The 23,858-nt window shown below is 37.8% G+C and overlaps 1 protein-coding gene across 1 annotated transcript in view; it reads left to right on the top strand.

Moving 5' to 3' along the window:
- Nucleotides 1-23,858, top strand: part of dnah5 (dynein, axonemal, heavy chain 5) — a 215,682-nt gene that overhangs the window by 2,639 nt on the left and 189,185 nt on the right. The window contains exons 2-13 of the mRNA XM_059507404.1: nt 8,598-8,732; nt 8,879-8,963; nt 9,163-9,302; nt 9,807-10,025; nt 11,197-11,334; nt 11,475-11,651; nt 11,883-11,996; nt 12,874-12,981; nt 13,067-13,189; nt 14,567-14,782; nt 17,052-17,159; nt 17,237-17,322. Of these exons, the coding sequence (XP_059363387.1) occupies nt 8,598-8,732; nt 8,879-8,963; nt 9,163-9,302; nt 9,807-10,025; nt 11,197-11,334; nt 11,475-11,651; nt 11,883-11,996; nt 12,874-12,981; nt 13,067-13,189; nt 14,567-14,782; nt 17,052-17,159; nt 17,237-17,322 (1,649 nt within the window). The remainder of the gene's footprint in view (nt 1-8,597; nt 8,733-8,878; nt 8,964-9,162; nt 9,303-9,806; nt 10,026-11,196; nt 11,335-11,474; nt 11,652-11,882; nt 11,997-12,873; nt 12,982-13,066; nt 13,190-14,566; nt 14,783-17,051; nt 17,160-17,236; nt 17,323-23,858) is intronic.

The raw sequence follows: 23,858 nt of genomic DNA, 5'->3' as shown, positions 1-23,858 counted from the left end.
AAAATGTAGCTTTTTCAAGAGATTTGTACTTTTCTGTGCGTTCAGAGAATGTAGACTAGAGAACCAAGCCATGTCTAGCAACCAGAATATCTCTGGCTTTGTGAATGCTACATTAAAATAATTATAACTGCAGATAACATAATATTAATATAAAAAAGACACTTAACTGTACTAAACAATAGTACATTTTCACTATAGCCAAAGACTTTAGATACACAAAGATGGTGCATGTTTCTTATTAATGGGAGAAAGTGCAACATGCAATATGGCAGAAAAGCCCCACATTCTAAATAAAAGAGACAATCACTAAATAGTAAATCACATCACTGCAGCTGCAGCTATAGAAACAAACATTGTCCCGAGACAAAGTGTCGGCGCTACAGGGGGGTCCAGCCTGGACACCTAGGTCACTGAGCATACCAGGACCCCTCTAGAAAATGCAAATGCCTAGTTTGCTTGGTCTGGTGCCGAGTCTGCTGAGACGTGTGCTTAGGCCTAAGGACTTTGCTATAGTGCACTTTGTAATAGTGTCAAATTAAACAATTTACTTTAAAGAACATTTTAAATCATTATGTTTTTAATATTTTTTTTATCATGCTTAAGTAGAAGCAAGCTTGTTTGTGTTGACTAAAATACTATTAATTTTAAATGTAGTGTGATATTACATTTAAAGTTAATTTATTTTAAATGTACTAAATCATTGTGACTTGTGTCACTCAGTAACAAATTTATTTAAATGCATAACATACGAGTTTCAATAGACATTACATTAAGTTTGCACTTAAGTATTCTATTTCCGTAATAAGTATTCATAAAAAAAAAAGTATATAAAGTTTACTTTCTTTTCAACAAGGGTATCTAATTCTAAACACATTTCAAAGGGTGGCATATTCAATGTTTAATGTTGTCACTTCTGTTACTACAGTTAAAACTTTTCCTCTGGAGTACAGTTGACTAACTAACTTCATATTGTTTGCTTAGAGACACATTTGACACACTCCAAATGTGTTTTTTTACACCCTATACTTGTTCAACAATAAACAAATTCAATACCTGTTTTTAAGCATAAACGGTGTTGTTCTTTTTGTTGCAATACCTGTATTAATAACCTGAAACATAATGAATGATGAAAATAACACATCAAATCTGATAGAATTCATTCAGCATAAATTTCAGTTGGCTCTGGCAAAAAAAAAAAAAAAAAAAAAAAATGTTTTCTTCCTGCGTGAACATACAGTGACCATAGAAACTTGAGAGTTGACTATTGACCTGGGCCTGTAAACAACCACCTAACAACCAAAAGCAATAGCAATGCATTAAGCAATCACCCACAATACCCATTGCATTAACATATGCTAAGGTATTCTGTGCAGACACCTTAGCATAGGATAATGCAATGCTATCACCTATTAATTTATTATTTTACAGATTGTGTCAAAGCAGTTTCACATAATTACAATGATCAGTTATAAATCTTAACTATTTCTTGTAGCTTTTAAATAATATGGTTGTAACCCAGTTTCTATCTGATTATAATACAGATCATTCACATTCATGAGCCTGTGAGTTAGTTCCACAAGCTGTAAATGGTAATGTGTTACTGGGGCATTGTGTAGATGCTCCTTCACAATATGAATGAAAAGCTGACTTGTATTGTCATTGTCTCACTGATGAATCAAGTCTTAGATTGTAAGGAAGTGTAAAAATATTACCTCTCATCATTCAGAGGGCTGGCGTTCTGCCTGTAACTGTAGACTTAACAACAATGGTCCATTTTGCCTCATAGTTGATATATGAGAAGGTCCAAGACCTCTTCTGCTAACCAGCCAGAGCACAGGTGGTTAGACAACATCAAAAAACTGGATAGAGAGCCAATGAAGGGATAAACAATTATAGAGATAAAGTTCAGGTGTTTAGCACACAGCACTATGATCTCATTTCAGTATATGATTCAACTGGAAATTATTTGAGCACTTGGCATTTTTACTTGGTAAAAATGCTGCCCAGCACACCCGACTTTCAAAACAAGGTAAGATGAACCTTTGCTTCTCAGGTTTATAGTGTCTGTTGACAGAGTAGCATCCATAATTAGTGTTACTTAGAATGTATTAACATTTAACAGTTTTCTCTTTCCAATTTATTAACGCATAATTGATGACAACAAACCCAAAAAGAAGCAAATTACATTGAAGGCAAAAAGCTTCTCAAAAGAGAAAACTGCCCATTTAGTAGGGTTGTAAGGTTTGTTTGTTTATTTATTTATTCATTCATTAATAGTATTGAGTGAAATATGTATTCTTTTTGGTAGACTGTTTTAAAAGCAGCAATACAATTCAATGGAAAAATGAAGTGTATGCATGAATTGAATCCTCTAGTGTTTACCTCTAGTGTAACGCACCACTCTGGTTTGGCATGAACTGTCACATTAATTTGCAGATTGATGCTCTCTACTCATCTGTAAAATCTTCCCCCGCTAAGGTTATCCTTTTATTTGTCTTGCTTGTTGCGTTGCTATGCGACGGCTGGCATTCAGGCCTCATAATTTATTTCCAGTTGTTTTGGCAGTCATGGTTAAGAAAACACTGATCTGTCATTCCAATGCTAAATGATCACTCCCATTAGCTATACTGGTCAATTGCTATATGTAGGCTTCTGCTTGCCCAGGCTTGTTAGCCTCTGTTTGCTGTGGCATTTGACTCTACACTGGGCTATAAATCATCCCCCTTTTCACCTACTGTCATTTAGATGGCTTCACTTGATTTCAGAGTCTGTTACCTGTGTCAGACATGCTTTTTTGGCAGTCATTTATCTCACAGATTTGGACAAAGCAACAGAACATTTTAGAGAAACAGACTTCTTGTAGCAGAGGACAAAGGAGTGTAGGGGTTATTATATCTATGATTTGAGAATTTTCCTCATTCCTCACAAAAGCAGTATCAGCTTACTGAAGTCTCTCCTCCATTGACATCTATTTGAAAAAAATCCTTTTGTCTCATTGCCAGTCTACTGCTGTGCACACTGTGTTTTAATTAATTAATTATTATTTTTTGCTAACCTTGGAGGCTTGCCTTACAGGGGCTCTGCCTATAGTGTTTCACTGTTGATGCCATTTTCTTTCCTCTAAACTGTAGATGGCCCTCTATCACTGGTCATTATAACTCAAATACCGTAACACTGCAAGACCTCCAGTTGTATGAAATGCAAAGACTTCAAAAACTGGTACGACAAAAACTGATGGGTTTTCACATATTAGAACGCTGACGTAGGCATGATGGATGCATGCTGAATCTGTCAATTAATTTGCATGTAATTATGGCTGTATTATGCTGGCATATTGCATAAGCAACAGCTGTCAGTGTTTAATCTATGGATTTCACATCTATGGCTTCAAATCCTGAAATGCTGATTGTGACATCTAAAAGGTATAGTGTCAGGGTCTTGGAATTGGTATTCAAAGCATGCTCACCACTGCCGGGATAAAATTCATGAAAAATTCAGAGCTAAGCTGAGCTTTTACCTGCCACCTCTACAGCTGAAGTGTTGTGGTAGATAAGAACAGCATGAGGAAAGCAAGATGTTAGGGAGATTAAATGGGCTGAATGCTGGTATCTCTCTTCTAGTAGTTTTTTATCTGTCTCCTGGTCTCCTATCTCACCTGCAGTATCTCACACAATGTTTTAACAACTTTGTGAAGCCAATAGGAAACTTACCTAACCCTAACATAAAAATATCAGAACAAAATATTTTTTGTTTACTGAACACAAGGCCTATTATCTATAAGCATACACATTTTTTTTATATTATTCAAATAGTCTAAATAAATAAAAGACCATAACACGGGTCAAATAACTTTTTTTATTATTGAAAGTTTGTGTCCAAAGCACAAGGACATACCAGGTTTTGTATATTAACTTCTTTACTCCATGCATTTTACACTGAACTCAACACATGGTACATGTTGTTAAATGGTACAATGCATGTTAAATAAATCCAGTGTTAATTATACCTTAATACGTTAGCAGTCTTGTGGCATGAAGTCACATGTATTTAACTTTTTTTTTTTTTTTTTTTAAGTAACTATTACGTGAAAATTACTACTAAATACTGCGTATTTTAACATCAACCTTACCCACTGGGCAAAGTTATGTCCAGTGGACATCTTTTTATGTCTTTGCAGATGTTGAAAAGACGTCCACTGAGGAGAACAGAATGTTTTTATGATGTCTTTTTTTGAAAATGTTTTTTATGTCTTCTGTAGGTCCGATACAGACGTTCCCGGATCCTCCTTACAAGGTTATGTGGCTTTATTTCTGTCAGACATCTAGAGAAGCTCTTATTGAGAATTAACAGAGGTTTAAATGTTGATATTTGATTCATTTGAAGTCACCATTGTGGTGGAAAGTGTTTGGTTTGGTTGGGATCTTGGTCCAGTTACTACTTGTGTTAGCTTGTCCCTTACTACTGTAACAGTGTATTTTAAAATGCTGTTTTTGTGGCAAAGAAAGACAAAATTACACGAGCTCAGGTGTTTTCAGCTCTTTGTTGGTGATGAGAAAGTCATCACATAATAAGTGTTTGAGATCAGAAAATAAGTTTTGTTTGATATTTTTAACAGGCACCAAGAGCAAAATACTTATTTTGAACATGGACAAAAATGAATGCGTTTGAAATAATTTAAATAAAAGGATCAAGTGTTCACACACACAGACTTCTAGATTTAGCATATGCATCACAACAACGGTTACAATTAAAACAAACAAAAGAGCTTAATAGCACAAACTCATCCTTATTTTCCAGCCTTTTTTGTTCTGATTTTCATCATTGTTGTGATGCATATCCAAAATCTTGATGTCTGTGTGTCACAACATGATCTGTTTTCTAAAAGTAAGCACATAATTTTATTTACAAGGTTTCTATCCACAAATCCATAGTTGCAACAATACATTAACATCTTATTTTGCTTTAATTTGTCACCATTGAAAGCAAGATGTGTACGCTTGACTTCAACTCTCTGTGCCACAATAACAGTGTTTTATAACACACAGTTACAGCAGCAAGAGACAAGCCAACAAAAGAAGTAAATGGACCAAGATCCCAACTAAACCAAACACTGTCCACCACAATGGTGACTTCAAATGAATTAAATATCAACATTTAAACCTCTGTTAATTCTCAATAAGAGCTTTTCTAGATGTCTGACAGAAATAAAATCACAGAACCTTGTAAGGAGGATCTGGGAACGTCTATATCGGACGTACAGAAGACATAATTTTTTTTTTTTAAAAGACGTCATAAAAACATTCTGTCTCCTCAGTGGACGTCTTATCAACGTCTGCAAAGACATAAAAAGATGTCCACTGGACATAACTCTGCCCAGTGGGTTAGGTTGATATTAAAATATTCAATACAGTAATTTTCAAATAATAGTTCCTTTAAAAACAAACAAAAATGTTAAAAACATGTGAAAAGGTACCTCATGCCACAAGACTGCTAACGTATTAAGGTATAATTAACACTGGATTTATTTAACATGCATTATGTACCATGTGTTGAGTTCAGTGTAAAATGCAGTAAAAGTGCAGTAAAGAAGATTATATACAAGATATAATCTATATATATATATAATCTATATATATATATACATTATTTACAAAATGAGTAAAGAAGTTAATATACAAGACCTGGTATGTCCTTGTGCTTTGGACACAAACTTTCAATAATAAAAAAAGTTATTTGACCCGTGTTATGGTCTTTTATTTATTTAGACTATTTGAATAATATAAAAAATTGTGTATGCATATAGATAATAGGCCTTGTGTTCAGTAAACAAAAAATATTTTGTTCTAATATTTTTTTAAGTTAACATGACTATTTATGTTGTGAGAACTTGTGATATAATGTTATAATTTTAAATTGGGTGGACTTTAGTCCCCGTTTGTTAAGTTTACTCAAAAATGCGCTTGCGATAAGTTGCCTTTTTTTTTAAGTTGACGCAACTTTTTTTTTTTTTTTCAGTGAACTACTATTTAGGGGTGTGAGATACTGACAAAACAAGAAGATACCTCATTGTGTTCTGGGATTTTGTTTGATAACCACAATTAGACAATAATTAGCTAAGTGTGTTGATGTGCTTGTACAGTACCTTTTTGACAGCTGACCCCTGAAGCTTTTCATATTCTTCATATCCTGCGTGGTGGATTGTCCAGTGACAAAAATTAACTTTTCAATTAGGAGGTAATATTTGCATCCTTAAATTGACTTCCAGAGGTATTTTGACTAGGGCTGCAACAATATGCTCATCTCAAGATGGTTTTGCCTCATTAAACTCCTAATTTGCTGCTTATTAATAGGTAGTAAGGTAGTTATTGAGTTTAAGTAGAATTAATGGTAACACTTTAGTATAGGGTCCAATTCACACTAATAACTAGTTGCTTATTAGCATGTCTATTATTATTATATTATTATATTGGCTGTTTATTAGTGCTTATAAAGTACATATAATGCATGACATCCATAATCCTACCCAATACCCTAAACTTAACAACTACCTTATAAACTATTCATAAGCAGCAAATAAGGAGTTAATTGAGGCAAAAGTCATAGTTAATGATTAGTTAATAGTGAGAATTGGACCCTAAAATACAGTGTGACCGAATTAATGTATTTAAAATGCAGAATAAGCCATTAATTTGTGCTTTATAAATAGACCCCACATCAACACTATATAGAGAATAGAATTGTGGCAAAAATCATTTTTTATTTTTATTTATTTTTTTATTTAAGATATCCCTGAATGCTTATGTAACCATAGCAAAAGTAAATTTCTGGCTGAAGTAAATTTTTACATCTACGTTTGTTGTGTTAATTTAAAAGACACAAATCTTCTATTAATCTCCAATCTGTTATTTAGGAGTTTAGACAGTTCTTTAATGCTTCACTGAATAGCAGAAGACACTAACCAGTTTTAAATTCCAATTGTGCAGATGGGGAACGTTGTAACACTGTGTTACAATATGCCCTGCTATTATTAAAATCTATATATATTATTATTATCAAAATATATATGCTATTCTATGACAGCGATGTCATTTACACTAATTACTTTTATTAATTTTAATGAGAAACCACATTAAACTCCTGAATAAAGTTGAGAGTCAATGTTGCAAAATAATTATTTCAAGAATTGTAAAGCATTTTGATTTGTCTATTTGTCTCGTGTTCATTGTCTAACTCCAAAATTAGTTTATTTTAATTCTTAAAAACACCATTATTTTATTTGAAATAATTTTATTTTATTGACAAAATATCTATATCTATATCTTGTCTATATATAAGCAAAGTCTAAAATAAAGCAATTTAAAATAAATGATCTATTCTGGAAAATGTTTTTATTTAAAAATGGTAAAATAAAAAATAAATAAATTATGAGTGGTTAAGTGAATCAATTATGTCAATCAATGTCATATTTTAATGAGTGTCATTCAATTATTAATTCAGTTCATTAATTCATTTGTTCAAAAGGCTGCTTCATTCAGGAATGAAGTGAGTTGCTGTCTTTATAGCTGACTAAAAACTGATTCTTTCAAAAGTAAGTTGTGAGTTTCTTGAAGACATTTAACCATTCTGCTGTGGTGTGATGACAATGCTTACATTGTTGAGTTATTTATTTATTTATGTATTTATTTTGTAAATAAGAAATGATACAATTAAAATCTATATTATACAGAAGAGAAAGAATGCCCTTGGAGTGAAGATTGTTTCAGATCCTCAGAAAAGCCAAAATGTCAACATATTCTTTGAGCATCTGGCCACAAAATGGTTTTTAGTTTATTGCCCCCCCCCCCCCCCCCCCCCCCACATCCCACCCTTTTTTTTCTTTACAATGTTACCTAGCACCCCGGCAAAGCTACTTTTACTGTCTCTCACTACTTTGACGATGGACCCAGTCTCCTCTGTCCATTTAAGGCTTTGTTCAGTCAGCTTTCTTTTATTCTCTACAAGAACCCTAAAGCTTTTACTGCCATGAGAAATGTGAGGATAGTGACCGTCAGTTGGATAGATTATTTGACTACTCCAGTCTAGACGATAGACAATCTAATCAAAACTTTCCCTCATTTTTTTTTTTTTATTCTACACTTTTTTGGGGGGGTTTGTGAGTTAGGAATGATACTCATAGTTTGCTTGGATGAAGATAAAGCTACTTGATAGTCTGGCAGTGTTTAGATGTAAGATCTCATGGATAACATGCATGAAAAGAAGTCTGGAAGACGTAAGCCTGAAGTGCAGTCGTCGATAATCTCAAACAGCCAGATCACTGCTTTTAAAGTATGTATGACTCCATGTTCTGATGATGCTTCATTTGCTTGCCTTTTTCTGTGGTGGTGTTTTTTATATATATATATATATATATATATATGTAAAAGTGATGAATGTTTGAATTTTGAAGATGTTTCATTTTTTCAAGCTTTCAAGAAGTTAATAATCCTGCAGTATGTGCCCTGATACAACTATACTTTTATTAATAGACCATGTATAAAAGCATGTCAAAACATAATAATACAATGTTGACGCTAAAGTGGGCACATCTTATCACACAGCAAAAGCTGAAGGAAGAGCGTGAGGCAAAGAGAGCACAGCTGGACAGCAGACATGACTATGTTCTCAGCATTGTGTCCTCCTGTGTGGGTTTGGAGAAAGCTGAAGTGGAAGATGCAATACTGGAAGGCACACAGGTTAACAATATTCCACAGACACACTTCTTAATTTGGTTTTGAAGAGCATGTTGTCCACATTTTCTAGTCAGGAAGTCATTGATTACTAGGACTCCCTAGGATAATTTATACAATGTTATTTAACAGTATTATGTCTGATCTTTCAGATTGAGCGGATAGAGCAGTTCTTTGCTGCAAATGGACTTCCTCACCTCATTTTATACTACCAGGATACAGAGCATGTAGACATGGGTTAGTAAAAATTTGTAAAAATCAAAGAAATACTGTAATTCTCTGAATGTTTGACTATTTTTGTTTGTTTGTAATTATTACTTTTTTTTTTCTTTGTAATTCTAAATTTTCTCAATGATGAGTCTCATTAAGTTCTCACAAATGTTACACTGCATCCAAACAAGACGTGCGATAAGATCAGTCTGTCTTTGTTTGGTAGCTGTATCCTCTTCAGTGTATCGAAGTAAGAAAGCCAAGGTCTTTGTGACAGAAGGCACGGATGTGGCCCTCACTGGCATTTGTGTATTTTTCACCCGGGCAAACACCTCCAAGCCTATCACATCAGAGAATATCCACAGGGTAAATGGAAACTCATGTTTTGTTTGCTTTTTTGAGAAATATTAGAGTGACTACTGTGTTACATCTTAACCATATAAAATTAGACATTTGAAATATCAGCCACATAAAAAAATAATATGTATATACACACACATAGTTTATTTTTAATTTCATGTGACTGTTATTTCATATGTAAGGTTTCATAAAACAGTGAGTTTTAAATCAAATATTATTCAACTGATCAAGCAAAAATAATGTGATTGAATTTAAATAATGCAATTGTTGCTGATATTTTTGTGCCCAAAAAGTAAGATGAAATTTTGATAGTGTGTAATGTAGATGCATGCAAGTATCAGTTGTCACTCTATTTCTTAATACTATGCTTATGATTAAATCTATGTAGTTTTCATCATGTGGGCAAAACATATACTATACTAAACTATTTAGAGCCTTATATGACATCAAAACAACAACAAAAGTCTCTTGTGTATACGTTCATCCTCTCCCCTCTGTTTTCTCTCATAGAATGTGAACTTTAACATGTTGGACACCATAGGTGTTGGTCTGCTGAAGAGTGTGGAGCAGCTGCTGTCAGAGATCTTCATCCCCACTCTGTGGAAGATGAACCACGGCTGGGGAGAGCTAGCAAGCTCGCAGTCTCAGGCTGTCAAGCAAGACTTTATAAACTCTCTGGACAGCTTTGTCTCTGTTTTAGCTGGGGCACAGGAGAGCCTGCAGGAAAAGGTCTCACAAATACAAATAGGCACACTTTTACAATTACATAAATACACCCAGGAATACACAGACTCCATTCTAGTACTATATTGATCCATAACCTCTCAAAAATGAAATGGATGGTGGATTTGGTCAGATAGATGAAATATTGGAAATTTAAGGCTAGTTTTCTAATTTCTTTCAAGTTTTCAGCCGTCAAGATCCTGGTTTCTAGATTTATGAGATCATATATATATATATATATATATATATATATATATATAATTTTTTTTTTTTTTTTTTTTTTTTTTTTGATTCAATTACCTAATAGACATTATATTAGGTAACATGAGATTTAATCATAATAATTTATATAGCACTTTTCTGCTTTTCTAAGCACTCAAAGCACTCTACATTGTGAGGGAACAGCAGCCATAGTGTACCAGAATGCTCACCACACACAAGCTTACTGGTTGAGAGGAGACAGAGTGATGAAGCCAATCAGTAGATATGGGGATTGTTAGGAGGCCATGATGGTCAGAGGGCGAATTTGGCCAGGATGCTGAGGCAATTGGCACACCTCTACTCTTTTTGAAAGACATCCTGGGATTTTAATAACCACAGAGAGTCAGGACCTCAGTTTAATGTCTCATCTGAAGGATGGTGCTTTTTGACCATATAGTGTCCCAATCACTATACTGGGGCATTAGGAGGTGCACAGACCGCAGGGTGAGCACCCCCTGCTGGCCTCACTAACACCTCTTCCAGCAGCAACCTAGTTTTCCCAGGAGGTCACCCATCCAGTTACTGACCAGGCTCACCCCTGCTTAGCTTCAGTGGGCAACCAGTCTTGGGCTGGAGGGTGATATGGCTGCTGGCTGGATTTGTGTGACTTTATTTAGATATATTTACTTAGCTATAACTTAACTGTAGTAACTAGCATTCACTTTCAGTGTTATGACCTTGTAAAGCAGATAAACTCATTGCAAGGTTGCCAGAAATGATAGACATTATAAATTGGCCCTACCTCAAAATTAATTATTTAGACAGCTTCACAGGTTAAATAATAAACTTTATTTATTTTATTTTTTTCTACTAAAAAACACTAAAGTCTTTTTAACACAGATCATCAATTTAATATCCACCATACAAAATACCTCTATCCCAAAGTAATATCTGTGAAAATTGTTTGATATTTCAGGTAAACCTCAAAGAATGTGAAACTTTTGACTTGAAGACATTGAAAGGTCCTTCAGATTACACAGCTGTGGCTAATAATGCAGAAGCTCTGGAGAAGATTGAAGCTTGCATGAAAACTTGGGTCAAACAGATCGAACAGGTTTCAGAATAATATATGAATATATTATTTGAGAGTGTGTGCTTGCAAATAACATAGGAGCTTCCTCAAAATTTTAACTTTTTTGTCATTTTTTTATATGTTGTATTCACTTTTTAACCACACTGTCTTGTGGTCTGAAGGTCCTTGCAGAGAGTGACCAGTTAAGAAAAGAGGCAGATGACCTGGGCCCCCGTGCAGAGCTTGACCACTGGAAGAAACGCATGTCCCGTTTCAACTACCTGCTGGACCAGTTGAAGAGTCCTGAGGTCAAAGCTGTGTTGGGGGTTCTTATTATAGCCAAGTCCAAACTGATTAAGGTTAGTTTTATGATTTATATTTATATATCACTATTAGCTGTTGGGTGAAAAAGAAAATAGCTGGGACATTTATCTTGCCACATAAAAGTGAATGTACATTTTTTTTATATATATATAATTGAGTTTTCTTGAAATAATGGGGTGAATGTTCTTTCCTTTTGCACAATTCCTTTTTTCATTTTCATTTCAGTAATGCCCTTGATTGAGCCCCTAAATTATTTGCCTCCGCAGGTTTGGCGAGAACTAGACATCAGAATTACTGATGCGGCAAATGAGGCCAAAGACAATGTGAAGTACCTATACACCCTTGAGAAATTTTGTGACCCGCTGTACAACAGCAACCCTGTAAGGCTTATTCTGTAGTTATTAAATTTGTGCCATTCAAAAATTGGAAACAAAGCATCTTGTGTAGATAGAAATTTGTATCTTTCAATCATGGGAACTCTCAGAATAGTCTCAGCATGTTAAAGGACTGTTAACAGATATCCAGACACGCTGCTGTGAGCATGTGAAATGTACTGCTGCTGCATGAATAAGCACATATAAATCACCTAGCAGATCAAGACAGGTGGAGATGGGGGAGGTGGAAGGTTTCAGAGGATCTCTGATAGCATGCTGCATGACCAGCTATATATACACTGCACTGGTCAGAATTAAGAAAAATAATTATATCACTACAGTGGGGTGGGATCCTGAATTGAGTTCCTGGATTTCATGTGTTGGAAGCAGGAAAATAGGCAAGCAAAATGATCATGGTGCCAAACAGTATTGGCTAAATGACTGGGTTATCGTGATTTTCATTAGCCATTACTCTAGTCTTCAGTGTCACTTGATCCTTCAAAAATCACTCCAATATGCGGATGTATTATTTATCATCTTAATATTTTTTTTAACCTACGATACTTTTTTCAGGATTCTTTAATGAATAAAAAGTTAAAAAGAACATAATTTACTTTCCTTTATCCTTTATGATCCTAAGGCTGTCTTCAAAACATATTTTATATCAGTATATAAAGAGTTTTGTGAGCATGAGTCAAATCTGTCAGACATAAAGCCTGAAACTGTTACACTAGGATGACAATGTTGACATGATAAAGCTGTGACTGAAGCGACCTCAATTTTTTTGTGTGTATATATATATATATATATATATATATAAAATGCCTGTGGCAATGTGTTATAACTAGTTGATAAAGTGTGTTTTTGGTGAATCCTTATGTAGGTGTCCATGGTAGAAGCTATTCCTGGATTTATAAATGCAATACGTATGATCCATAGCATCTCTCGTTACTACAACACCTCAGAGAAGATCACTTCCCTTTTTGTCAAGGTAAGAGTGAGGTGATTCCCAAAATAACTAAATTTCATTTCACAGACTTAATGCTTTAAACTAAAAATATTATCTTTCTCTTTAGGTTACAAATCAAATGATCACTGCCTGTAAAGCCTTTATCACAAATAATGGCTCGACAACCATATGGGATCAGCCGCAGGAAGTGGTATCTGAGAAGCTTAAAGCTGCCATCCGCTTAAATCAGGTATAATGTGACATTTAGCTGGAAGATGTGTCTATATACTTATCAAGGTCTAGATACCTCTAAGTATAAAGATTTTCTTGGCTTTTAATATAAGATAGTAAAAAGATGTAATTGTATATATATATATATATATATATATATATATATATATATATATATATATATATACAGTACAGACCAAAAGTTTGGACACACCCTCTCATTCAAAGAGTTTTCTTTATTTTCATGACTATGAAAATTGTAGATTCACACTGAAGGCATCAAAACTATGAATTAACACATGTGGAATTATATATGGAATTATATACATAACAAAAAAGTGTGAAACAACTGAAAATATGTCATATTCCAGGTTCTTCAAAGTAGCCACCTTTTGCTTTGATTACTGCTTTGCACACTCTTGGCATTCTCTTGATGAGCTTCAAGAGGTAGTCACCTGAAATGGTCTTCCAACAGTCTTGAAGGAGTTCCCCGAGAGATGCTTAGCACTTGTTGGCCCTTTTGCCTTCTGTCTGCAGTCCAGCTCACCCCTAAACCATCTCGATTGGGTTCAGGTCCGGTGACTGTGGAGGCCAGGTCATCTGGCGCAGCACCCCATCACTCTCCTTCTTGGTCAAATAGCCCTTGATGCCTTCAGTGTAACTCTACAATTTTCATAGTCATGAAAATAAAGAAAACTCGTTGAATGAGAAGGTGTGTCCAAACTTTTGGTCTGTACTGTATATATATATAGAGCATGTCTGCTGAACACTGCCTTTGAACACCACACTTAACCTTCATCCACAGCTTCCTTTTTCTTTAAGCTTTAAGGCTCTGATCTTTTGTAGGCAAAGATAAACCCAAGAAGAACACATAACCAGTCGACATAAATTATGTTTATTTTATAAATTGTATTTGCTCACAGCATGAAGTCTAGTGTGACTTCAAAGTCATGACCTTGTAAAGCCAATAAACTCTAAGTTTATCTACAAGATTCCCAGAAATTGGACATGACAGATATCTCAAATTGGTTTCACAGCGCAAATTATAACCTTATTTCTACTAAGTGTATTATTTAAAATACAAACTTCACATTAAAGAGGCTCCATTTGTATTAATTTCTTTATTAATTTATTAATTTATTTATTGTTCATATGCTATACAGTATACACCGCATTTAAACACAGTACTTAACCTTCATCACATTTAGGGAAAATACAAAAAGAACACAAATAAGTTTAACAAACAAACTTAGTTATTGATAACAAGTGGTGAAATAGTAATTTAATATTATATTTTAATATTTGATATAGTGAATATGTTTATCGTTGCTTTGGAAACAAAATGTCTATCAGATGAATAAACTGTAAACACAAATTTTTGTGTCCAATATTTTAGGAATACCAGAAATATTTCCAAAAAACCAAGCAGAAGCTGGAGGAGAATCCGTCGGAGCGTCAGTTTGACTTTAGCGAAATGTACATCTTTGGCAAATTTGACACGTTTCAGCGACGGTTGGACAAAATTCTAAACATGTTTGGCACCATTACCACCTACAATGCCCTGCAAGACTCCAAAATTGAGGGACTGGAAACCATGGCAACCAGATTTCAGGTATGGCCATGACGTAGTAATCAGGGTGGTCTAGTTTTAGATTTGTACAAAAGAGCATACCCAGAAGATAAAAGTGTATTTACTGACATAGGTCAGTACAGATTGCCTTTTTAAGTGGCATATAAATGTTTGATTTGGATGAAGCATTTACTAGTGAGCCAAAAGTTGTGAATTGTATAAGCTGAAATTTAATTAAGTTTTGTCAAACACCTCAGTTTGTGCAGTCATAGTAAGATATTCACAAGAACCATGTTATTCACAGTTGTGGCTATAATTAGAATTTATTAATATCATTTTAATGTACTGTTCATAATGGTAAAGTGTAAGTCTCATAGGGTGAATACTGTTAAAGTGGGACACTTTTGGATAATTTGCTATTTCTGTAGATCTACTAATGATTACATGGCGTTCCATAATATTTTTAAACTTAAAAGATAGTCCACCCAAAAATGAATATTCTGTCATCATTTACCTCATGTTGTTCCAAAGCTGTATGCATTTCCTTCTTCTGCGGAAGACAAAAGAAGATATTTTGAAGAATGTTGATGACCAAACATTAGGGCAGCACAATTAATCGAATTTCTAATTGTGTTTGTCTGAGAATTTTTTTTTCTTTCTACATGTTATCTTAAGGGTTTTTCCAATGTTTTGATTTTAGTTTTAGTATAACATTATAATACTATGCATATTTTTAACTTTTTAATTTAAAGAAGAAACAAATCCAATTTATAGTTGACATTTGAGGCTTAATACTATAGAAAAGCTATTAAAAAAAATCAGTTAGGGTTTGTCAGCTTGTTTATTTTCATATAAAAATATAGCATGCAGTTACTTCAAAACAAAGGTGTAAACATCATTAATTTAATTATAATTAATAATTGCAATAATTGCAATTATTACAATTACAAAATTACAATTTCAAAGGAATAATCGACAATTTTGATTATTCACAAACACCATTGACTTGTCAATGGCAACCGAAACATTCTTTAAAACATCTTTACCGAGAAAAAAATAAAGTTATACCAATTTGGAATGACGAGGTTAAATAAATGATGACAGATTTTTCATGTTTGGATGGACTGTCCATTTAATCCTGATGTCCAGGATTGGAAAAATAAACACATAATGATAAAAATTAATTTATATTAATTTAACTTATATTAATATTGTCCCACTTTACCTGTATCCCAATCTTGTGTAGCACCTGTATACAACTGCTTTCAATTAAAAAAGTAAAATTTTGTTGGAGGTTTGATTAAATATATAACAATTTTCTGGCTATAATTGGCACTCTTAACATGGACTAAGTGGTATTTGTTCTCTCTGCTGCCTACCGTGGACAGACTGCAGAAATGTTGGGGAAATGGGAGGTAACTGTAAAGGAAAAACCTGTTTTTAATATAGTGCATGTCTTATCATGGAGCGTTAACCAGCATGGGAACTAAATCCATATCTTTGACTTTATAAGTAGAAACTGCCCTTTCACACTGATCTGACATCATTATTGTAATTTGTTTTAGAATGAAGGCCATGATTTAGGTTGGCATGCCGATCCTGGATTTGCATGAAAGGGCAAATTTTACCTTTAGCTTTAACCAAGTATTGTCATACTGTGAGTCCATTAACATTCATTGCATCTCTTTATTCCTGTCAAGGAAGTTTATTAATTCACTCTCATTTTTCTGTCCATGGAAACAAAGTTCAGACATAGAGGACTCCAGGAGTACTGAATAATTGAACAAAAGCTGATAAAGATCTATTGCTAACTCCCATTCATTGTGAAAGTCTATATATTTTACAACAAACTGCTCCTCAAACGCCCGTTACAGGAATACTTCACTAAAAAAAATTATATTCTATCAGAATTTTCCTAACTTCATGTTATTCCAAGCCTGTAAGACTTTAATAATTTTGAGGAACACGTGGCTTCAGAAGACTTGAAATTTAGTACACAAGTTGTATGGTCTACTTTTATGGCCTTTTTTGTACATTAGGAGCTTGGCAGCCACAGGCTACTATGATTCTTATATTGAAATAAGTGTGAACATTCTTAAACATTTGTTTTTGTGAATCATAGCAATTAATAAACAATCTTGAGCAACATGAGGTTGAATAAGCGATGACAGAATAAATCACTTACATTTTTAGGTGAACTATTCCACAGTTCGGCATATACCAAGATGGTTTTAAGAATGTTTTTTCTTTTTTTCTCTGGCAACTATCAGTTTCTTTGTGTTTTGCAATTATATTGTCTTCTAATGTCCAGGCCATTGTGTTGACTATGAAGAAAAAACAGTACAGTTTCCTGGACCAAAGAAAGACAGACTTTGATCAAGACTATGATGAATTTTGCAAACAAACTAGTGAACTTCATGTAAGTATGTTTTCAGTTTTGTAATTTGTATTTATTACTATAAAATTATTACTTATACTTTAAATATTTCTTTCTAGAACCAACTGAGAACCTTCATGGACAATACATTTGACAGAATTCAAAATACTGAGCGGGCTTTATATGTGCTCAAGAAATTTGAAAGGTAATATGTCTTTTATATATATGTAAATATATATATATATATATATATAAGCAAGGGTGATATATGTTTGTGGTTGGTAAGAAATTGGTAGCACTCTAGATTAGGCAGTACAATTTACGTTTAATTACTTGCATATTGGCTGTTTTGGTACTTTAAAGCACATCTGAATGCCTTATTTAGCATGACCATATTCTAGTTCCCTATCTGTCGGTCACTACGAGTTATGTCGAACGACATATGGGGTCTCACTTGGGAGGCCAATCATCTCTGAGTTTAAGAGAAAACGCCAATGAAAATTGGCTAGTGGATTTAACAGACCTGAGCCACTCCCCGTGCCAACGGTGCCCCGTGCATCCACTCATTAGATTTTTGCTTTGGAGCCGAGTGGTTGTATGAAAGCTGTTATACTCCACAAAGCCATTCATCTGCTGTGTGTCGGGAAGCTGTTCTGGTTGGTGGTTGTCTTCCATGTCTGGGCATTCAGCACGCTGACGACTCGTTTGTGGATGGTTCATGCATGCACTGCGTGTGTGACCAGGGCAAGGCTGCGATCGCATCTCTCCTTTCTTGAAGGGAAAGGAGCAGACCCCTGCCACGAGCAGAGGACTGCCGGCTAGTGCTCTGGGAGATTTGAAGGTGACAGTGAGAGCTTCTCCGCCGGGCCACGCCCCACGGACCTCTTACCTCTTCCGCAGTGTTGTCTTGTGTCCGGCTGCTGTGTGATTCTGCTGTGCTGTCTTATGGCAGTCCCAACGGGTCATTCAGTTTGCCGCCGGGGATCAGATGTCAATTGCAGCATCGGGGATCAATTGTTGTCGCCACTGCCGAATTGGACCCAGAGTTGACAGCAGTGCTTGCCCGGGCAGCTGTGAGCATCAGGATGGAGGTGAATGCACCTTCCAACCCTGAGTGCTCATGGCTGTTCGATTGGTTCTCGATGTAGAGTGCCGCTCACAACCGCGTTTTGCTCTGGTTCCTTTCTTCGCGGATGTGCATGGGGAAGTGATGTAGTCGTGGATGGCCCCTTTTTACGGCCGGAAGCAGCTCGTTTCATTCCTCCGTCCTCACTACCCTCGACGGCGGGGCAGCTAGGGGTGAGATGTGCTGTATGGCCTCAGTCTGCTGTTGTTCTGTCAGGAACTGCTGGGCACAGCACCTGACAGCGTCGCCACACAGGACAGCCTGGGAGATGGGAGCGTTGAGAAAGTGCACTTTGTCAATGTCTCTGATACCGACCAGGCTGAACCAGAAATGGCACTACTGGACCACCAGAGTGGACATTGCCTTCCCGAGGGACTGCGTCGTGACTTCCATCGCCCGGAAGGGTGAGGTCAGTCGCTGTGTGCAGCTCCTGCATCAACCACGGGTTGGTTCTACCCACGTGCATTTTTTAAAGCCTTGGCTTGGTGAGTTTGCAGGATAGCCATGGCATACAGGGCAGAGACAGCTTTGCCCGCAGCACTGTAAGCCTTGGCAGCGAGAGCGGCCGACAGCTCACAGGCCTTGGGTGAGAGGCGCGGACTATTCCTTCCAGGGGCGGCGTTTTGCAGACACAAGTGCACCACAATCGCACTCTCCTGCTGGGGAATGTCTCGCTGCCAAGGCACATGCCTCCAACACGGGCTGGGGCGTGACATGCAATGGGCAGGCAACTTCAGGGTCCTGGACAGGACCTCAACTGCTTTGGCACATCAACTGTCTGGAGTTGCTGGCAGTGCATCTAGCTTACGGCGGTTTCGGCCACTGTTGTTAGACAGGTACGTGTTGGTCTGCACGGAAAACACTGCGCCTGTTTCGTACATCAACCGATAGGGTGGTCTATGATCACGTCGCATGTCTCAATCGATTCGGGGAAGACCAGTTAGACCTGTTTGCTTCCCACGAGTCCTCCCACTGCCAGCTGTACTGTTCCCTGTCCCAGGCCCCCCTGGGCATGGATGCACTGGCACACAGCTGGCCTCTGGCGCTACGCAAGTATGCGTTTCCCCCAGTGAGCCTGCTCGCACAGATGCTGTGCAAGGTCAGGGAGGATGAGGAACCATTTGGCACCCACGTCCAGATCTTTGGAACCTCCACGTGTGGCTTCTGTACGGGACGCGGCAGACCTAAGTAATCTGCCACCGGCAGTGGTAGACACTATCAATCAGGCTAGAGCCCACTCTACGAGGCAGGCATATGCTCTGAAGTGGAGTCTGTTCACAAATTGGTGTTCTTCTCACCGGAGATGCTCGGTCAGAGTCGTGCTTTTTTTACTGCAAGAAAGGTTGGAGCGTAGGCTGTCACCCTCACCCCTGGAAGTGTATGTGGCTGCAATGGCACCCATCACGATGCAGTGGATGGTCGGTCCCTGGGGAGGCATGACCTTATCGTTAGGTTCCTGAGGGGTGCCAGAAGGTTAAATCCTCCTAGGACACCCCTGGTTCCCTCCTGGGACCTCTCTATTGTTCTGGCGAGACTGGCAAGATTCAGTCGAGCTTAAGTTCCTGTCTCTCAAGACAACGCTCCTGGTCGTGCTCACTTCCATCAGAGGGTCGGGGACCTCCAAGCATTTTCGTTAAGTGAAGAGTGCCTTGTGTTCGGGCCGGCCTACTCTCACGTTGTCCTGAGACCCCGGCCTCGATACATGCCCAAGGTTCCCACCACTCCCTTCCGAGACCAGGTGGTGAACCTGCAAGCGCTGCCCCTGGAGGAGGCAGATCCAGCCTTGGCGTTGCTGTGTCCCGTAAGAGCGCTTCGCATATACGTGGACCGCACCCAGAGCTTCAGAAGCTCTGAGCAGCTCCTAGTCTGCTTTGGAGGTCAGCAGAAGGGGAAGGCTGTTTCCAAACAGAGGTTGGCCCACTGGATAGTGGATGCCATCACCTTGGTGTACCGTCCCCATGGTGAGCCATGCCCCCTGGGGGTGAGGGCCCACTCCACATGGAGTGTGGCCTCCTCCTCTGCGCTGGCGCACGGTGCCTCTCTGGCAGACATTTGTCAAGGGAAACCTTCTTCCACGGTAAGGTTTCCCTGTTGGCAAACCCGTGTCTTCCATTGACAGACCCGTTCTGTCAGTCTCTTCTGGCAGCTGTTCCATCCCTACTCTAAGGTAGGAACTGTCTCAGAGACCCTTTCCATATGTAGTACTGCCCCCTGGGTAGGTCCATATCAGTATCTCCACATGTCACCTCTCTACGGGTAGGATGTGGTCTCCATAGCGGCCTGTTCCTAGGCTCGCTTCCCCATTGTCTTGCCAAGCTGAAAGAACAAATATGGAAGATTTGAAGCAATCTTTCACAGAAGGTTGAAATCCCTTCCACTAACTTTGTGTGGGCAGACCAGCAGCGTGTTCTTCTCCAGCAGCGATGTACTCACCCTTTGGCCCCTTGGTACCAAGGTCAGTGAATTTGCGCTGGGGCTTTGGGAAAGTTACGACCTTAAGCATAGCTTTTGGGGCACACCACGGCTTGCTAACAATTGCAGTGCCACGGGGTTGTGATGGTGTTCGGGTTGTGGCGTTTTCCATAGGACCCCATATGTCGTTCAACATAACTTGTAGTGACCGACAGATAGGGAACATCTCGGTTACGTACGTAACTATGGAGGTAAATCAGTAGCTAAACTCGAGAGGTTAAAGATATGAATGTGAGAACTTGTCATTAATATTTGTATTTGTAAGTTAAAATTTACACTCACAGCTCTGATGTGAAAAGCTGAATCTTTCAATTTGCACACACAGACAATGATCAAAACACCCGTGTTTTGAATTGGAAGTTGTAGATTAATAGTCACAAATGTGTAGAATGACATTCACACAAAGAAAATGACATACACACATGTTTACGACATATTTACTTTTGCACTTTACTTCAGTTTCGCTGCACAACGTCAAGTCGGCAATTACAACCTCTCAGATCTGGAAGTACAAGTTCAAATCCTAGCGCTCTGACTTTTGCTACTCTTTTTGCTGTATTCTGTTGCAAAACTCACTTGTGCACTTGTATATGCAGATGTGAGAGAGCAGAGCTGGGGGCGGGGCTTTGGTGCGAATGAAGACATTTTATTGGTTGATGCCCGACCAATGAACAACGCCAATTGTTTTCACTGAATATCCTTAGCTTTGACAGGATTTTAAGACACTGCATTCATTTTGCCATTCAGGTATTATCTAGTAGACAAATAATGCAACATATTTTATATGTATATCCCACTGCATATTGCAGAGTAATCTCGCTGAACCAGAGCATGCTTTGATCTCACCGCCACGCGGTCACGTGGTTCATGGAGCTATCAATAGTACTAAACTACACGTTTTGTCAATATGCTTGAAATGTATTAATTGGGACAGACAGCAGTTTCATTATATTTGCAGCGATTTCTAGTAATTTGAAACACACAAAGTGCATTGATTATGCATGGATAACTACGTTGACTAATGACTATGCTAATGACTATGCGTTACAATAGCATTTTATACTGGAAAATGGAACAGCATTATGTTCTCATACTCCTAATTTTTTAGGTTTTGCTGTTTAATGTACATTTAGACATTATTAAACACTCGATTTTTATTAAAAAAATAATAATAATAATGTTGCATTTAAAAAGGTTCATTACTGACAAGCAAATTGGGAATTTAACCCAATGAAGAAGTTAAAATTTTTTTTTACAAAACATAAAAATAATAAAAACAGCATTATATTGCAACTCTGGTAGAGTGATATGCAGTGGGATATACATATAAAATATGTTGCATTATTTGTCTACTAGATAATACCTGAATGGCAAAATGAATGCAGTGTCTTAAAATCCTGTCAAAGCTAAGGATATTCAGTGAAAACAATTGGCGTTGTTCATTGGTCGGGCATCGACCAATAAAATGTCTTCATTCGCACCAAAGCCCCGCCCCCAGCTCTGCTCTCTCACATCTGCATATACAAGTGCACAAGTGAGTTTTGCAACAGAATACCGCAAAAACAGTAGCAAAAGTCAGAGCGCTAGGATTTGAACTTGTACTTCCAGATCTGAGAGGTTGTAAGTGCCGACTTGACATTGTGCAGCGAAACTGAAGTAAAGTGCAAAAGTAAATATGTCGTAAAAATGTGTGTATGTCATTTTCTTTGTGTGAATGTCATTCTACACATTTGTGACTATTAATCTACAACTTCGTTTTGATCATTGTCTGTGTGTGCAAATTGAAAGATTCAACTTTTCACATAAGAGCTGTGAGTGTAAATTTTAACTTACAAATACAAATATTAATATGACAAGTTCAGGGAACGAGGGTTAAGTACGTAACCGAGATGATCCTTTACCCCTACCCAATACCTAAACATAACTACTACAACAACTGCCTTATTTACTATCAATAAGCAGCAAATTAGGAGTTTATTGAGGGAAAACCAAAGATAATAGTGAATATAAGCCTTAATCTAAAGTTTTACCAAAAATTATAATGTTCTCTTATGAGAGTTCTCTCGTACTGCGTCTTAGCTAAGACGCTACGGGAAAAGTCTCTTTTCACGAAATACTGAAGCAAAAAATTATCCTTAATTTTTTTGACTGGCTGATTCTGGCTCAATCACGAGCGGAGCTCGTGGAGCACAGGACCGTTTTACTCGATGACCTCGAGAGACTCGGTCTCAGTGTCAACTGGGCGAAGAGTTCGCTGAACCCCAGTCAGACGATACTGTTTTTTGGGTTTAGCTCTGGACTCACGTTCCATGACGGCGTGGCTGTCACCACAGCGCGCTTTGAGCATGCAGCGCGCGGCGAGTTCTCTCCGCTGCGGCGTGACTGTTTCGCTCAGAGAATGTCAGAGGATGCTGGGTCTCATGGTCTCATGGTTCCCAGATTTGATGCGGTTAGCAGACGTCGCCCCGTGGCCAGTGCCGTTGAGGAGGGACCTCCTCTCGCAGGCCAGGGGCTCGATTTGGCACCCTCAACCGGAGTTGTGGTCCCTCCATGTGTGGGCGCTCAACGGTTACCCGCTGATCTCTCAGTGGGAGTGCTAAATACCATCACTCAGGCTAGAGCTCCGTCGACACGACGGCTGTATGCCTCGAAGTGGTCGGTGTTCTCCAGCTGGTGTACAGCTCGGGGATGTTCACCCCTTAATTGTGAGGTGACGGAGGTTCTCTCCTTCCTACAGGAGCTGTTGGATAAGGGCAGAGCCCCATCCACGCTCAAAGTTTATGTGTCGGCCATCGCAGCGTTTTCTGAAACAGCACTCGGTCAGTCAATAGGAAGGAACGATTTGGTCATCCGCTTCCTTAGAGGAGCTAGGAGGCTGAATCCTCCCTGACCTCCGTCAGTCCCTATATGGGACCTCGCGACGGTTTTGGAGGCCATGAAGGGTCCCCCTTTTGAGCCTATCCAATCGATTAGCCTCCAGCATCTGTCGTTCAAGACGGTATTCTTGTTGGCTCTCACTTCAGTGAAGCGTGTGGGTGACCTCTCGGTGAGCCGAGAGGATGGAGAATGAAGACTTATGTGTCTCGCTCCGCTGTCTTTCGACAGACTGAGCAGCTGTTTGTCTTGTTGTTTGTCTTAATTTT

The sequence above is a fragment of the Carassius carassius genome, chromosome 24 (assembly GCF_963082965.1).
Source record: "Carassius carassius chromosome 24, fCarCar2.1, whole genome shotgun sequence".
Classification (NCBI taxonomy): Eukaryota; Metazoa; Chordata; class Actinopteri; order Cypriniformes; family Cyprinidae; genus Carassius; species Carassius carassius.
The sequence above is the reverse complement of the archived record's forward strand: the minus strand, read 5'-3'. Positions and strand labels throughout refer to the sequence as shown.